Source organism: Stegodyphus dumicola, chromosome 1, assembly GCF_044657685.1.
Source record: "Stegodyphus dumicola isolate Sdum_Otavi_A_Nest chromosome 1, ASM4465768v1".
Taxonomy (NCBI): Eukaryota; Metazoa; Arthropoda; class Arachnida; order Araneae; family Eresidae; genus Stegodyphus; species Stegodyphus dumicola.
Window position 1 is genome coordinate 285,232,733 of NC_140768.1, and position 18,566 is coordinate 285,251,298.

The following is an 18,566-nucleotide window of genomic DNA, read 5'->3' on the forward strand; positions in this document are numbered from 1 at the left end:
TGGAAGCCCTTAAATTATGATCTAAGAATAGGAAGAGTGTTCGCAGTTTTCTCCACTATCCTAAAATTAAACGTCTTACAAACGTTTCTTACAAACGGCGGTCATGTTTCTCAGTTCAAAAATGCATATGTATTGTATAACATTAAAGACTTTAAAATGATGTTTCTATATTTTTCAAGGACTTGTTTACGTTTTATTAGCCATCAGTTGGGTGCAATTTTCAGGTTTTTCTTAAGAACAAATATTTCTGATTTCGTTGCAATATTATCATAATTTATTAAAGAATCAATGCAAAAATGTTTCAAGAATGGGAAAGGAAGTTATTTTACTTTATAGTATGCTGAATAGTTGAGCTTAAGTTTTACTAAAGTTTTACTAAGCTGAGCTTAAGTACTAAAACGGAAACTCACATATTTTTAGTTTGCTATAGCAATGTCATTGAACTCCTTTCAGCAGTTTGGTACTTGATGCAAATAATATCTCAACTTTTTCTTTTTAAAGCACTTTCTGAGATATTTTAAAATTTGAAAAAATTCAATTCCTAATTTCAATTAAACAAACACTTAAATTTTAAGCTTTGCACATTTATCAATTTGGGGGGAGGGGATTTTTGTTGAAATTCGAGAAAAGTGCTAATTTTGATCCAACTTCATGCAATCAAATGGAATCAGAAAATGCTATTATTATCTGCTATTCTTCATATTCTGAAAGAGAGGTTTATGTATACATTTTTCAAAGGTCTCTTAGCCGCGACTGCATAGTCGAACGAATCGGGAGAATGTCTGTCTGAGGGAAAATTCGAAGGACTGCAGAAAGTGCTTTCCCGAACGATTCTTAGCCCATGTGTAGCTGTAAAGAAAACTCTGTATTGCATTTACATTTGAACCTTCTCTTCCCAGTAAAACAAAATTGGATTTCTTTTGAATTGCCTAATTGTTTTGTTTTATGTACGTACTTCGAGGGCCTCTAATTTTTGGTTTAAAATTTTAAATCATGACAACTCAATGTTTTGCGCACATGATGCAGTTATTAAAATGCTTTGCGTTTTGGTAACTTTTTGACATTTGTTTTGAGTTATTTTTAAGTTGAAATATCAGTTACTTTTTATAAAGGAATGGAATGATTTGTACATATATGACCAAACTGCTACATTAATATATGTTTTGATTGTAAATATTTGTCTCAAAACAAATAGAAAAAAAATTGTTTCTTTAATTCCACTTTTGATGTAACACTGACTTTTTTGTGTGTTTTTTTATTGATTGGGTAGTTTAATTTATCTTAGTTTTCCTGGGTGATGTAATTAACAGTAGTTTGCTGTCAATTTAATTTATGCGTTTATGTTATTGTCTGTAATGAGTTTTGAGCAAATTTTATATTTATTGGTTATATGTCTATAATATGAAATAGAATATAATGCAAGGTTTGAACTTTGAACTAACATTTTTGTCTTGAAAATGCAAAGAACCCATCTTTAACCAAGGTACCAAAGCTGAGGAAGACTGGTAGTTCCTTCTGGCTTTTATTTACGATGGCTGGAAGGCCTGGTTCGGTGAAAATTATGTTATGGATGTTCGGAAAATCCGAATGTGAAATTTAGTTCATAAATTCTGAAGACTTAACAGTATCATAACATGTAATCTTCTGAAACAGGCTTTAAAATTTGATTCAAACTGTGGTTAAATATGATCAAGCATTTGCAGTAATTTAAAAGATTTTATATCTATGCAAAAAATACAAATACCATTTCCTTATTAAAAATTTAATTTTCATTGAATTCTCTTGTATTTTTCTAATAATTATTGATTCTTTGCTGCTTTATCTATGAGTGTTTAGTATAATATACTAAGTTTCAAATGCATATTTTTAAAAATTAATATGAAATGTTAAATTTTAAGAAAATTACATAATATAACATTTAAAAATGTTAGCAAAATGTTTTGTTTAATAACTGGTTTAAGAACAGATGCGTTCTGCGCTGTGAATGTTGAATGTTTCATTTTCGATGTAAAATGAGATTTTTTTATAACTATGCATTTAAGTAATTTGCTGAAAATCTTTAAAATTTTATAATTACTAAATGAGAAAAAGAGAATTACCAGCAAGTTAACATTTTAATAGCATTTGTTTTGTCAAATGGAATGATTTAGTTAGGTTATGGATAATTTTGTATGTTGAATTGGGAAGTGATATAAAGAATTTTAAGTTCATACAAGTACAAAAAAAGATTTATGTTTGTCCTCTATATTCTAGCTTGAAATATTTTACTGTTCAGAAACTGATTTAATAGTATGGTATATGAAAACTTTTAGTGTAATATTTTAAATTGCTGGTTTTATATAAGTGTCTGATAATTTTTTCATTACTGTAATATGATTATTTTAAAGTTTAAGATTCTCTTAAAAATCAGTTTGGAAATCCATAAAGATATAGTTCATTTGAACAAATAATAATTTAAATAACACTAAATAATGTAACTTAAGTGTAATTTTTCTTCCCTTATCAGTGATTGAATTATTAAAAAAATGTCCAGTAAAATTTCAGGTTGATTCTTTAAATCTAACTTAATAAAATATATATTTTAGGAAAAATTTATGAAATTCTTCATTTTATTATATGAAAAGGAAGAACTTTATCATAATTTTTGTAATGTTAAATAGGCAAAAAGCATTAAATGCTGGTAATCTTATTTTTATTTCGGCTGTGATCAGGGTCAGCCGTAGACTTTTTGCTGCATGCTATAACCTCTATCTCTCCTAAATTCTGCCACCCAGCAACTCAGTAGATTAAATTTTGTTATCGCTTTTGTAATGAAAATTTGTAGTATGCTTTTTCAAACATTGATTTCAAATTCTCATTTATGGATAGTTCATTAAATTGATCCTATAATTGTATGCATTCGCCTTAATTTATGGGTCTACTTTCAAAAGGGTCAAGCACTCAGCTGGGAGTAATTAAATGAAGAACGTCTCCAAATTTTTGACCGAGTGCAAAGATTTTAATTGTATAATTTCTGCTTGCCATCTTACCAGATTTAAATTGATAATCTATAGTCCGGAAAAACCCCTAATCCGGAATCACCGAAGTCCCGACGAGTCTGGATTATGGACTTTGTACTGTATATATGATTATGGACTTTATACTATATATATATATATATATATATATATATGAGGGAGTCTGAGTCATTAAAATTTCAGGAGTCAGTTTTTTCCCTCCAACTCCACAGCCCTGCTTCTTTGGCTACCTTTCAAAACAAATGGTAGCATTATATTAGCTCACTTTCTTATGGTAGCTTATGCCAATCAGGCTTTATCAGTTTAAAGTATGCATAAATGCCTGAAATGTGCATAAGAACATAAATGCTTGAAATGTGCATAAGAACATAATGCCTGAAATACCTTCAGTCTTGTCTTTCTTGCCATAGAGTGGAGGTGGGGCTTTCTTTCCATTTAGAAGAACTGCTTACTATCGGTAACATGCACTTCTTACTGGTAGAGGGAATGTAGATTGGCAATTACCATTTGAGATCTTTGAGCCATAAGCATTGCTGTTTCATCCATAGAAATCACCTTATAAAGTTGATGTTATCAACAAAAGACGTAACAAATAAGTGCATGCTGAACGTGGTCAGTCGCTGGAGATCAACAGTGAACTTTCTGTTTGGAAGGCTTCACCCTCTAGGGATGAATAATGAAGTTAAAAAATAAATGCAGTAATTTAAATGAAGTTTATTAATACTTATTTATTTTTAATTTATTAAGAATTATTTATTTATTTATTATTTTGCCTCTGTTAGGGACTTGCAAGAGGCACAATATTTGGCTTTGTCTTTTGGATAAAACTTTTTTTTTGTCTTTTGGGTTTTGGTGATTGGTTTCATTAGCAGTTATGCCACACCTGTTATCAAGTTCCTGGTGTATATTCCAGTGATGACACCATGTTGCCATACGTGCACATGTGCATTGGCTGCACTATTCTCTCCATCCAAAAGTAAACTAAGAAGGTGAAACAAAGTATCCTCTGTTCATTTTCCCCAGTGCTTAATCACTGCCAGCTGAACGGAAAGGAGACCATTATCAATGCTGCGTGCAACTTGTTAATAACTTCAGTATCTTCCAGCTACAAGGTGCTTTATATCTTTTTAAAGACAGTTCATATCATTGAAAAAGCCATCCATCCAGTGTTTTAATAGGTTATCTTGTGGTATTAGTTGCCCTTAGAGCCAATCCTAGCAGGAGGCAAGATTGCACAGCACGAGGGGCACCGCAATGATTATTGAGCATAATACATTTCTATAAAAAAAGGACGAACAGTTGGCATTTGCTGTTTCGCACGTGGGCGGCCAATGGTCTAAGGTGAACACTGGGTGCCCTTCTGCCTTTCTTCTAGTTGTATTTCAGCATCTCCATAAAATATAGTAATTTGAAAATTAAAATGAAATTAGTGTCAAGAAATTTCTATTTATTTATTTTTATTGAATATGCATCAAACCACAGAGTTGAGAAAATCATATGTGCGGTCCCCGCAAGTCACTGTTTCAAAGCTTTTACGAAGTGTCACAGGATATGGTTCTGGCATCGCAGACTCTTGATTTCAGGAGGGATGAAGAACCATTGATCTTGTTTTTCCTCTGATATCATTTCAGATATAACAAATCAGAAGATTTAAAATACTATTGAAAAATTAAGGTGGCATGGCTAATTCAGTCTGTAGATTTTTTCCATCGGAACAACATGTCAGAATGCTCTTGAACTCTCGACTAGAGAGACCCTCGTTATCAGGATCCTCACATCACGAGGACTATAATGTTTTTCAATAACTGTTCTATGCCATCCATGAAATATATATACTGTAAAGAGCTTCTCGTAAATGTACTAAATATGTTTCAAGTTTAAAAATGCAGTAAGTATGACACAACCTCACAAATGTACTAATTATTATAAGAAGTCAGAAGCACTGCCTGCCGCCAGCCCACCAGAAATATAAATTACACCTATGTATACATAAAATAAATTATCTAAAGAATTCTTAAATTATTTAAATGATTTCAAAACTATGAAACATTTTGTATTCATTTATATGCATAAATTTTCTTCTGCTGCTTTTAAACTGCTACCAAATTTCTATTCAAGTTTTTTTTTTTTTTAATATTTGAAGTATTGACAGTATCATTTTCTAGTGATATTGACAAATTAGTAAGGCATTCTTACTAATATTCTCTCTCTGATATTGCTGATCTCGTATAATTTGCTGTTAATTTCAAGTTTGAAAAAGGTTTTTCCTCAGAAGCAACTACACAAACAGCATTCAATAAACATGCATTCCCATAACAGTACAGTCAAAAGTCTTTAAACTGGACATCCATAATCCGGAAAGATCTATAATCCGGACCTCAAAGTTACAAACTTTCTGTGCATCCGTAAATGCATTAATGCGTTTACACATGCGCATAATACGTTTACGCATGCGCGTTTAATGTATAACGGACAGTATAAGCTAAGCTAAAATTATCTAATTATCTATTTCAGTTAATGTTGCAGATTGCGTTATTCCTTAATCTTCGAATTGGATCCGGCTTATTATTTTTTGCAGACTGTTAGAGCAATTTTATAAAAGTAAGCTTAAACTTTCAATTATGTCAAAAAGAATTTCCGAGTCTGGAGCTGCCAAAGGATCTACAAAGCGAAAGCATGTTTCGATCTCCATCAAACAAAAAGTGGAATTGCTGCAAAAACTGGATAAAGGCGTGAAGAAAGTGACAGAGAGGTGATTTGTTTCTCTAACCATTCCTAAATCTGTTTATCAATTTCACGCTGCTCTGCCAGAGGGGGTGAACGTTGCTGCGTGCAATGAACTTGAAGTTGATCTGTCAGCACTATCCTTATCTTCAGGGCAGATGCAGATGTTTTTTCGGCTTATAATTTCTTACTAAATATAGTATTTCATCTCGATGTACTCCATCTTTGATATGATTTAAATCAAATTCCTCGTCATTATAAATATCACGAATACACGTCAAATAGTTTTTTGGTTGCAATTTTCTAATTTCGATTATGCGTAATGTATGTTTTACGCATGCACGCGTTGAAAGAAATGTTTAATAAAGTAAACAACTATTAAGCTTTTTTTTGTGTAAATTTTGATACCCTTTAATTGCTTTTATTGCCTAATAATTGCTTTTATTTCATAAATTACGGTTTCATATTTTTAATTTTATAATTTCTGCATGCCATCTTACCAGATTTAAATTGATGATCTATAATCCGGAAAAACCGATAATCCGGAATCTCTGAAGTCCCGACGAGTCCGGATTAAAGACTTTTGACTGTATTTGAAACATGCCCGTTAATTTATTTCATATGTATAGTTTAAAACATTGTGAGAAAAACCTTTTACACTTCTCTCAATTTCTTTAATTCTTGCTACTTACGGAAAATCCCGTCAACCATTTTTATTTTTGCTTATTAAAGAAAAGACTCCAAACTATGCAATTTTTCACAAAAAAATGGAAAAGTCTTCTTCAGACATGCTGGGTTTGGTGTAACCTTGATTACATGTGTTAATTATTATTCTTGAGTAAAGACTCCTTTTTTCCCCCTCTATAGCGCATTTTCAAAAATAAATAAATAAATAAAATAAAATTTAGGACCTGCCTACTACAGAAGAGCATGCTGTTGAATATTTTCAAAGTTATTCCATAACATTAAATAATTGCTTTTACAGTATACCTCCTTAATAAAAAATAATGGAAATTTTTAATGAAAAATTAAATATAAATAAATGATAATATAATTAATTTGAAAGAAAAATAAGAAGAGAACGTTTTTTTCTTGCATTTAGTGAATGTGTTTCTTTCGTTTGGCATGATTGGTGCTGTCTCTTGTGGTTGATGGGATTTTCTGTAAGTACCTAATTCTTCAAATAAAATCATACCATTAATAACCCAATAGTTAGAATTTTTTGGTTTGCTGAGTTTTAGCTAAAATTTTGCAGTGTTATAATAAATTGTCATTCTAATCTTTTAATCTACTTATGGTATGTGTAAGTTTAAAATCTTTATCGGTTTGTTCAAATATAATTTTGTAAATGACAATACGGTTGTCTAAAACCAAGGAAGGAAAATAAGTTTTTAAAAATTTTGTCATCCCTTAATTTTGTTGCTTGATGCTTCTCTAAATTCCAAAAATTTTGTCTTCCCTAAATTCTGCCGCCAGCATGGTCTCTATGTTTATGTAAATAACAGTTCAGTTACTCTTAATTCAAATAGCACTAAATGGCCTAGGGGTATCATTAACAAAATCTATGTTTAGCATATGGAAAAGAATTTTTGTTAAATTTTTCCTCGTCAACATTTTATAATGCATTTAACTTAAATCTGTAATCATCGCCAAGTGTAATGTCAACATAAAAGGTTACCATACTCTTTGTTATTCAATTACTAATATAAAAACAATTGTTTAGGCATCGCTGCATGAGTCATTACTCAAGGTGTCATGTGTTGATAAAAATGTGGTGATGAAATTAAAAAAATAATAAATGAGGAGTTGCCAGGTTGGCGTCAGGGCTATAAAATATTAGTAAGTGTAAAATCAACAACGTATCTATGTAGATTGTTTCAGTTTGAGATGTATGCCAAGCAGAAGCGTATCTACAGAGCCAAATTATTGATCATACAAATTTATGCTAAAAATGTTTGTTTCTTCAATGATGAGGTATTTTATTTAATGTTGAAACAAAATTAAAAATTGGGACTCTCCACATGTTTTATTAACCCTTTCCAGCACGCTACCTTCTAAAGTCGTATTTTTGATTAAAAAAAATAAAAGGTAGGCAGTCTAATTAGGCCTCGAGGAGTACACAATTAAAATTTTGTGAAGATAACACTTATTGTTTTAATTCTGTGGGTGTGCCCAAAGTGGCACACTGAATGAATAGAGCTTCGAAAAGAGTGCTGAACCGAGCATTGTTGTCAATGAACTGACCGATGAGATGTGGAGAAACAAAGAATACAAACTCATTTGTCCTCAAATATCGGTGAGCCCGGTCTGGGCACACCTAGGGTTCGCCGTTTGATTTTAAGCAAGATTTCAAGGTAAAAATTTAAAACTAATATAGAATAAGGAGATTAGCATACAGCCAAAAAAATAACATAGAAACTTCTTTTCAAATAATTCCTTTTATACCCTAAAAAAAATCTGGAAGATTTCTTTGAAGAAATGAGGTTCTTAAAAAACTAAACATGGCTAAAATATATGGACTAGTTTGTGTTGATCTGCCATCTACTATAAATAAAGATAATTCAGAGTAACCTATAAATCCTTTTCTATTTAATTTTTCTGTGTTTACAGAAGGAAATTTTTAGGTGTGTCTAGACTGGACACAGTGGGCCGCAAAGGGTTAAGTGCATATGTAAAGCATACAAAAAACAGAAAAGAAAAGAAAAAAGTTATTGGTGGCTTTGAGATCTGGATTTTAGATTAATCTGGATATTGAACGTCCAGATCTTGGACTTTGTACTGTGCTACCTAGCTATACAATCATAGTGTAGACTGCTAGTATTTATGTCTTGTGCACATTGTAGTGTATGTAAATTAAATTTTTCTCAGATTGTGTGTTCTTATGAAATAGGAATGTTTTTATATAACTTGAAAATTTAACAACCTTTGTTAACAGTTGCAATAACTTTTTCCCCATTTAACGTACTGCATATTTAATTTTTCAGGTTTCTTTTTATCGTCATGCAGAAAATTGCTGAATGAAATCTGCTGCATTAGTTGCAAATAATGTGAGTAATTTCTGAGTGTTATCTTCAAAACTAAGTAATGGATGCTATAAAAAGGGCTAGTTATGCTTCTAGGCAAATTAAAGCTGGGCCTGCACCATTGGCATCTTTTGAAGACTTGCCATCTGATGAACTTGAGAGTCCTGAAGATATATCTCAAGTGAAAATTTATACACCTAGTGTGTTTGATGATGAATCGGGGAGTAGAGATCTTCAATTTAATACTCCTGATTCCTTAACGATTTCATCCCAATCTACACCACATATAGAGAGTGATTTTGATTCACATTTTACATTAACACCTGGTGAACCTTATCAAACACAATCCTCTAATGAGTTAAGGACTTCTTCTTTGTCATCATTGTCTAAGGAGGATTCTGTGTTGAGTATTAAACAAAAGAAAGGATCTGCTTTATCATTAGGAACAATTGGAGCTGCAGAATCGGAATACAATCAGAGGAAGAGCTCATGGACTGATATTTTTAAAAGCCATAATCAAAACAGTGCCAAAAGTAGTAGTTCTGTATTATCTCAACGGGATTCTTCTGTTCCTTCTGAAAAGACATTGAAAAAGTCTAAAAGTGAAAGTTATAAAAAAGAGTCAACAGAGTCTAAGCCCAAAGAAAAAGATAAATTTTTATCACTTTTCAAAAAGAAAAGTAAGAAAAATATTAATTCTCCATCACCACCTGAAAATTTCTTTCACGGGGAGAAACTGAATATTTCAGAACAACATCGAGATTTACTTGAAAAAGGAACAGTAAAACTAAACAATGGGGTTATTTCTAAAGGAAAAGAAAATGAATTTATTTCTAAAGGAAAAGAAAATGAATTGCCAAAAGAAACAGAATCGAGGCATATAGCTAAGGAAGCTCAAAATGATTTGGGAAAAGTAAATTCGGAGCATAGAGATAAAATACCTGATGAGCGTAGACTTAATCGTAAATTGATTAATATTAGCGAAAAAAATATAAATGAAAAGTCATTTGAGAAGGAGTACAATATTCTGTCACGACCAGTTGAAGAAAAAGTTATAGCTAATGTACCTGAGAACAAAAATGTTCAGGATGTTGTTGAGGAGAGTCATGAATCATCAGAATCGGAATTAACATTTGAGTTAAAAGAAACTGAACCTGAAAAAAAGGATGATGATTTTGAAGCTGAAAATCTGTTAACACATGATTTATCTGAAATAGATGAAGATTCTGTAATTGAATTACAGCCATTTGTATTTGAAGTTCCAAAGCAAGTTATTATCCCATCTAGGCAGCAAAGGTTGGAAATTACAACAAAGCCCATTGATAGACCTCGTAGTACTACACCCATCAATGTTGCTCCCTTAGAAGCATTTATCCAGTCAGTATCTCCCACAATGGACTCTACAATTTCAAAAATCAAGCTCTCTTTACCAGGGGAACAATTTACTGTACGTGTTAAAAGTCCAAAAAAGTCATCAGTGAAGAGTTGGACAGATTTTTGTGAAAGAGGCCTTCATAGTCCCAGATTAAATAAAAGGATTGACAAAATTGATTCAAGAGATCCAGATCCCTTTAATGAAACTGATGGTGCTAATTCTCTTCCTGATGTGCCATTTTCTACATCTGATCAAAATTGGGCAGCATTTGAATCAAATTTTGAAAGCTCTCAACCTAACATTTTCAGTGACAATTTCATTGAAACTGTGAATTGCAAATCTAACGGTGAAACCCATGAGCAAGCACCCAAAAGATTAGTAGACCCATATCAACCTTTTGAAACCAGTTTCAATGTTTTATCATGTTCCTGTGAATGTCATGTTTATGGCTGTAGTAATTGCGTTGGGGCCTCTGTATTTCAGAAAAGTGAAATACAGTTAGATGTTGATTTGGAAAGTTCTACATCAACAAACTCTAAAAGTTGCACTTGTAAATGTCACTGTAAAAATGATACTGTAAAAAGTGCTCTTTTAAATGACAGTTTCAATTGTGATGTTGCCAAAGTTTTTGTTTCTGAGAGGTATGAAAAGTCCTAAATATATAATACATGCTCCTCCTGCATTAAAAGTAAGTTATTTTTTACTTACTTCCTAGTACTTATAATTTATGTCATCTGCATGTTGCAGCAATATTTTAACTATGCATACAAACATAATGCATGCATATAATGCCAGTAAACTTAAATGAAGAGATTTTGATTTTTAATCTTAATTTTTAGACCTTGTTAGTTGAGGATTACTTGTATCAGCAAATTGTGTCCATCTGTCCAATTGATATTTAAAATACTTCAGTTTACAACAAAAAAAAATTTTAATTACACTCATGACCATAAATTAAGGATAATTCGGAGTCACGCGGAAATCGAATCTAAAATAAATATATCACCTGTAAAATCACTACACACATCTTCAAGAATCATGCAAATTTCAGGAAGTAACCAGATGACACCGATGGTACGTCACAATGACGAGAGTGTAAGAGAAGTGATATATAAAGAATACAGGCAAAGATGTAAAATCGTTCGCAGGTGCTTTATAAATATTTCAGTGCAATAACCGAATAGTTATGACACACCGGACGCATTTGGATGATTTTTTACGTGGTAGAATTATCGGCTGTCTGGAATGTGGGCGTACCCAACTGGAAGTATCAGACGAACTTGGAATTGCGCAGAGTGTCATCTCCAGGCTTTGCAACGATTCCAAGATGATGGTAATGTGAGTAGACGTTACAGCACAGGTCGCCCCTAAGTTAAGACGCCGAATGAGGAACGGTATTTGGAACAACATGTACATTTGTTTCGGGGCGCCATGGGCGCACAATTTGTGTTTATGGATGACAATGCCTGTCCTCACCATGCAGACATCGTAAGCGAATGCCTTCAATCGGAGGATATCACCCGTATGGACTGGCCAGCATTTTCGGTGTCCGCCGATAACATCGCAGCAAAAACATCGCGGAGAAAACAACGCAAGGCGAAAACATCGTGCTACAAAACATCGTGGGAGAAAACATCGCAGTTCTAAAACATCGTGCTACAAAACATCGTCGTCGAAAATAAAGCAGTTCAAAAACTTCGCAGTTTAAAAACATCGTCGTCGAAAATATCGTGGTAAAAAATAAAGTATCTACAAATCATCGCATGACGATAACTTCGCAGACATGCTTTTTTCAGGTTTTAATTATTGTAAATGGATATTCCCATAATGATTTGTGAGTTCAGTATGTAAAGAAGGATAATTTTTATTTTCACATATTTTATTAACTAATAAATGTTTGCTGAAAAAGTAAGAAGGAAACTTAAGCATAAAAAATTAAATGCAAATTATAGATTATAATTTTCATGAAAAATTACCAGGAGAAACTTTATAAAAATGATTTATTAATGGCCTTTGTTAGTTAACTATGTCGGTTTAAAATTCTATTAAGTGCTATAAGTTGCATTAATTTTCTATGCTTAAGTTTCATTCTTATTTTCTCAGCAAAAATTTATTAGTTAATTAATAAAAAGTATGAAAGTAAAAATTATCCTTCTTTCCATCTTGCGATCACAAATCAATATGGGAATATCCATTTACATTTATTAAAGCCTGAAAGAAGCATGTCTTCGATGTTATCATCATGCGATGATTTGTAGATACTTTATTTTTTACCACGATATTTTCGACGACGATGTTTTTAAACTGCGAAGTTTTTGAACCGCTTTATTTTCGACGACGATGTTTTAGAACTGCGATGTTTTCTCCCGCGATGTTTTGTAGCACGACGTTTTTGCCTTGCGTTGTTTTCGTCCGCGATGTTTTCGGCTGTAACCGCATTTTCACCGGACTTGAATCCAGTAGAGCATGTGAGGGACATGCTTGGCCGACGAGTTGCAGCCCGTCAACCTCCTCCTACATGTGTACCAGAACTTCGGAGAGCATTGCGTTTTGAGTGGTGTAATATCTCCCATGATCAGATTGATAATTTGATACTCAGCATGCCTAGGCATTGTACGGACTGTATTGCATCGTCTGGGAGATATACAATGTATTAACAATCATACCAACCATGTAATATTGGGTTTTTGTAAATAGGTTTTTTTTTTTTTTTTTTTTTTTTTTTTTTTGTAATTCGCTCCAGAGAGAAAAAATCGCTAATTTTTTTAATAATATCAAACATGTAGCATCATTTTTTGCTCTTTACCTTTTGTTTAATAAATAAGCTTTACAAATAAGTCAAATTTGTTTTGCTTCTAACCCTTCCTTTGCTTGATTTTGCATTATCCTTAATTTATGGACATGAGTGTAATTGAAATCTATATTTGTAGCAGATGGCTGTTGTGAATATAAAGGCTGTCCAAAAAGTACTGCTACGCTTTCAAATATTAATTACAGATAAACAAAGATTTTCACTTACTGTTTTTGATGTTCCATAAAGAAAGTATCAAAGGTTTTTTTTTCAATCTTTTATTTTATGATTTTAATGTGCACACCATTAATCATGTGCAGCATATCAAGTATAAAAGATTTCTCACCATGTTCTATGAAGCAATGAAGAATCAACACTCTGAGTGGCTACAGTAACTCAACTTTTTAGTTCATCAATGTCACAAATAGGAGGTTGGTAAACAATGCTTTTAATGTATCTCCATAAGAAGTTCAAATTTGTTATGTCTGGAGATCTAGGTGGCCATGGTATTGAACTTCTTCTTTCTATCCATCGCCCTAAGAACTTTTTATCTAAAACCTTTGCACTTCCAAACTGCAGTGTGGTGCTGCCCCATCCTGCTGGAAGATGATATTGTGTTGTAAGTCCTCTACTTAAAGAAATTTGAAAATTTAAGGTGCTACTTTGGTAGACGGTTGCACGGATTTTTGGCGAGCGATACGACTTATGGTAAAACCATTGCTGGACAAGTTATTTATGGTAATCGATACTTTGTTGTAATTTTATTTAAAAAATAATGCATTTTATTATGCATAAATTCTGTGTTTTAAATATTGTTTATGACTTCTAAAATTTAATTTTGCATTTTTATTTAAAATAAAAATTTTATTGTGTATGATATTTTATGTTGTGGATGATGTAATGAATGACGTCACATTATTTTCAAAGTAATTGGTTTTAATATCTATAAATTTAATCTAATGTTGTAAACATTATTTATGGCTATTAAATATTAAAATACAATTTAATTTTGCATTTCTTAAAATATGATTTTATTATGAATGATTATTTAAATAATTTTAATTCTGTGCATGATGGAATCAGCTCCCTGAATGGTTACTGAATATTTGTGCATTACCGCACCATTTTAAAATTTTATTATTCATCTCTTCGAGTTCCTTAGATTTCAAAGCGAATGGATGTGTCTGTTTCGAAGATGAATGTTGTTATTGGTAATTACCAAGAATTATTGGTATCGGAATAAAAAAATTGCCGTTTGAGACCTTATTTTGGCCAACCTGGCTTTCCTAATAAAAGATTTATTTATTGTTACAAGGGTCAGAGGAAATTTATTTTTAATTTTTGGAGGAAACCTCGTTAATTGCTTCTTCAATGAAGTGCAAGAGATGTGGATCACGGATGAAGATCTTTTTTTTTCTTTCTTTCTTTCTTTCTTTTTTTTTTCTTTTTTTTTTTTTTTTTTCTGGTACTTATCAATATATGACAGATAAAATACTTTAAAAAAAAATGTAAGAACATATATTTCTTTTACTTTACAATCGCATCCTTCAATTTTTATTAAAAAATTCCTGAGATTTATTCCCACATATGTTTTAATGTTAAATAATTATATCCTATAAAACTTATTTTAAAGGATTTGAATTTAATTAATTGAAAAATTTTAATTCTTTTAAACCTTTTTATGATGTTTTTAATTCAATATTCAATTTAAGTAATATTTTATTCCAATTAAATGTTGGGGCAATGTTTTTATAGCGGTGTTTTTATTCTATTATATGAAAGTAATAATTTAACCTTACTTTAGCATTTTATACTCTTAGTAAATGTATTTATTTGCATTTGCCAGCCATCTTGAAAAACAATGTTTTCAACAAAAAATTAATCCATTATTTTTAACGATATTCATTTTTTTAAAGTTTCGAATACTTTACTATGCGTGAACTACGTAAAAACAGCATTTTTCAAGATGGCTGACGACCGTAAAAAATCGCGCCAATGTAAATCGCCAAAAATCCGTGCAGCCGTCTACCAAAGTAGCACCAAATTTCAACCACATCAAGGGAACTGCCAGAGCAGACGGTTTTTTTTTTTTTTTTTTTTTTTTTTTTTTTTTTTGGAAAAGAAAAAAGTACAATAGTAATTTTATTGTGCAGTAAACTACTTCACAGGTTTACTTTAGGGCTGTCTCTTGCTTCCTTTAGTATGGCATAAGAATTTTCTAATCCTCATATTTGCATATTGTGTTAATTAACAATACCTGACATATCATGTATTATCAATCTGTATCGGTTAATAATATGTGAAAGGTTGATTCATCTGAAAACATTGCATGTTATAGAAAAGTTTCATCCTCCTCCATTTTTTGTAACATATCTTTTGCAAATGCTTGATGTCAAGGCTTATCATCATGCTTTAACTCATGTAACAATTGAAGTTTATATGCATAAAGCTGTAAACTATTTTATAAACTAAATCAAGCATAGTTGATTTCATTATTTGTAATTACTGGCTTATGCAGCGAATCGATTTACAAGGACAGTGACGAAAGCATTCTTCATTTTGTGTAACATCAATCGCAGATTCTGCTAGGGTGGCAAGATTTTGGTTTTGTTTCTACTTTTTACCATGTCTGAGATGTAACACCATCTAGTTTACATTTCATTAAAAAGAAATTTTTCTTTATGGAACATAAAAAAACAGTAAGTGCAAATCTTTGTTTTTAATTCATTTTTGAAAGTGTAGCCATATTTTTGGATGCTTGTTATATTTAATTTTAAAAAAAAACTTTGTCATGTTGTCAGTAGACATACCAGAGATTAAAAACTTGTATTTTCTAATATTTTATCAGCAATTAGATAGTTACAGCATGCAAAATTAAGATTGTGATCTGAATAGACTAGTAGCTCATCAAGAACTTTAATCACACATAATACACTATAAAAATTTATTTTTATTTCAACACTTCAAATATGTGTACTACTCCTTGGCAGCCAATCTCGGTTCTCCCTCAGTGCTTCTCTAAAAACTTCTTCTTAGGGCTGTTGTATGTATCAGTGGCAACGTGGGTGCAAGGAACACTCCTAATGCTATCATCACAGAGTTCTCTTCCAGTGTCCTTAATGGCAACTCAAAAGGATTGACATCAAATACTTCAGATGAGCCATGCTGTTGAGTTTTCCTCCTTAATAACAAAATTGGGGTATAAAATTAGAAAGTATCAAAATGCGATTCAGTATATGACAAGGTGCATTATATGCACATTCATATTATACATGTGCATATAATGCACATGTATAAAAATGAAATAATAAATATGTGACAAAGCAAATATAAAAAAAAAAATTGTAATGTAGGAAGCAAGTTTCTGTAGGAAGTAAATGCGTCTTTCTGATCTTGAGGCAGTTTGTGTCACAGCGAGTTTGGTTTAAATCTCTGTTTGGTTTCATTTCAGGCAAATTAGAGTCCGAAAACAAATAGGCTGGTTTTACGGTTTATAGATACAGTAGATTTGAGGTCATTTATTTCAACTGTGAAAGTTTTGTCCGTTCTTTGTGGGCCTGAGCGTGGCTGTGGCTTAACTTGATTGATATGCAAGTATACATATGTACACGATTTGAAGGTAGAACTTACGTAATACTTATCTTGACAATACTTATCTTGTGCAGATGTCACTATTGGGTATAGTTGTTGCATTCTATGCCAGAGATTAGTGATGAATTGAGTTTCATATGGAGATGGCATTATCATATCACTAAGCAGCCTGAGAATTTGGCCATGCAACAGTTCTGCCCAAAATAACTGCAGATCCACCTTAATGCCTGTTAAAATATCAAGCAGAGTGGTTAGAGTATTTCTGACTAGTTATTGGCCTTATGAGCCTTGAAAGAGGATTTTAAATGTAGATGAAATCATTCAACAATGCCATTTCACATTATCATTGTGATTCTGTTTGTATCCAAAATGTGTGTAAATTCTGCAAACGTTGTGGATCTCATTTGTGTTCTGTTATGATTGATGGGCAGCCAGAACGAGAGGTCAATGAGTTGAAAGTAGCTCTGCAAATATTTTTCATTTTCTTATTGAGGATAGGAATGGCCTCAGTCCATCTGGAGAATCTATATATTGGAGTCAAAAGGTTTGTTGCCTTCTGTTGGCAGTAATGGGCCAAAATTATCCATTTAGATTTCTGTAAAACATGCATCAGGAAGAGAGAATCTACCAAGTTATGCTTTAGTGTGTCTGGTTATTTTTATATCTTTGACAAAATTCGAAGGATTACACCCAGTTTTTGGGTCGTACATAACGAGAATGCGAGTTTCATAGTAGCTAGAATTCCTATATGCTACAGATTATGCAGATGATTAAAGAAGAGTCTGTGAAAGGAATTCGGAACAAATGGATGAGGAATGTCTAGAGATGTCACAAAGAATACTACCATCAGAGTATTGGCACGGCTTGAATTCTAGCTTCAAAGATGAGACATATTGTTTTTGAGAATGTTTTGTACCTCTTGATCATGCTGTTGAGCTTTGGATATTTTTTTTTTTTTAATTTAAAAATGGAGAATTTTCGAATGGAATCTATTTTGATTGTGAAAAGAGCATCAGGAACAAAATTTTTAGAACTTTGCACATGCGTAATATTAATACTGAGAAATCTAAATGGCATAATTGCTGAGGCTGTTATTTGTGGGTGTTTTGCTTAAAAACATAGATTAATGGTTTCTGTCCATATAAATTTGAAAATTTCTGCCCTCTTACATGTGTGTGAATTTCTTAATAGCAGAATAAATTTAAAATTATTCCCTGTCATATGCAGACCATTGTAGACTTTGAATTTCATAGAGAAAAGTGCTATAGGTTCCATTGTTTCTTGTGATAACTGCATATGAGAATTTCAAGGTTCTTTTTTGCCGTCCAACGTGCCTCAGAACTATGGAAACCACTACTGCAGCAGATGATATTGTTCACCTAATTTAGCATGTTTCGCTCTGTGAAATGTGCAGGAATGAAAGCTGATTTGAACTACAGTCTCAGATGAGGTAGAGAAAATTAATATTGTGCTATGAAGACATGCATTATGATCGCAAATGGGGTGAGCTGGCAACTGCTTGGAAGTGCAATATTTTGTAGTAACAAATAATAGTATTAAAAGTAGGAGGTGTTATCATCTGAACTTCTGAAGATTCCTTGTTTTCAGACATGATATAGACCAGTAACTATCACAATATTATTTATTGAACCTATATTCTGTTAAGGATTATTTCCTTCCATGAAGAATACATGATATATTAACATTATACTACAGTACAATCCGTAATCCAAAGTCCGTAATGCAGACTCTTCGGGACTTTGGCAATCCCGAATTAAGGGTTTTTCCGGATTTTAGATCAGCAATTTAAATCTGGTAAGATGGCATGCAGAAATATACAATTAAAAATATGAAATCATAATTTATGAAATAAAGAACAATTATGATCTAAAAGGTATCAAAATTTACAAAAAAAAAAAAAAAAAAAAGAAAAAAAAAAAAGAAAAAAAAAAACACTTAATATTTATTTGTTTAATTTATTAAACATTTCTTTCAATGTAAGTTGTTTAAGATGCTTCCACAAAAAATTCAAGTTCCTTTTTCTT

At 31.8% G+C, this 18,566-nt stretch overlaps 1 protein-coding gene across 1 annotated transcript in view; it reads left to right on the top strand.

Moving 5' to 3' along the window:
• The first annotated feature begins 798 nt into the window (after positions 1 to 798).
• Positions 799 to 18,566, top strand: part of LOC118195294 (uncharacterized) — a 36,054-nt gene continuing 18,286 nt past the window's right edge. Inside the window, exons 1-2 of the mRNA XM_035366589.2 lie at positions 799 to 947; positions 8,726 to 10,827. Coding sequence (XP_035222480.1) covers positions 8,826 to 10,796 — 1,971 coding nt within the window. The 5' untranslated portion in view covers positions 799 to 947; positions 8,726 to 8,825 and the 3' untranslated portion in view covers positions 10,797 to 10,827. The remainder of the gene's footprint in view (positions 948 to 8,725; positions 10,828 to 18,566) is intronic.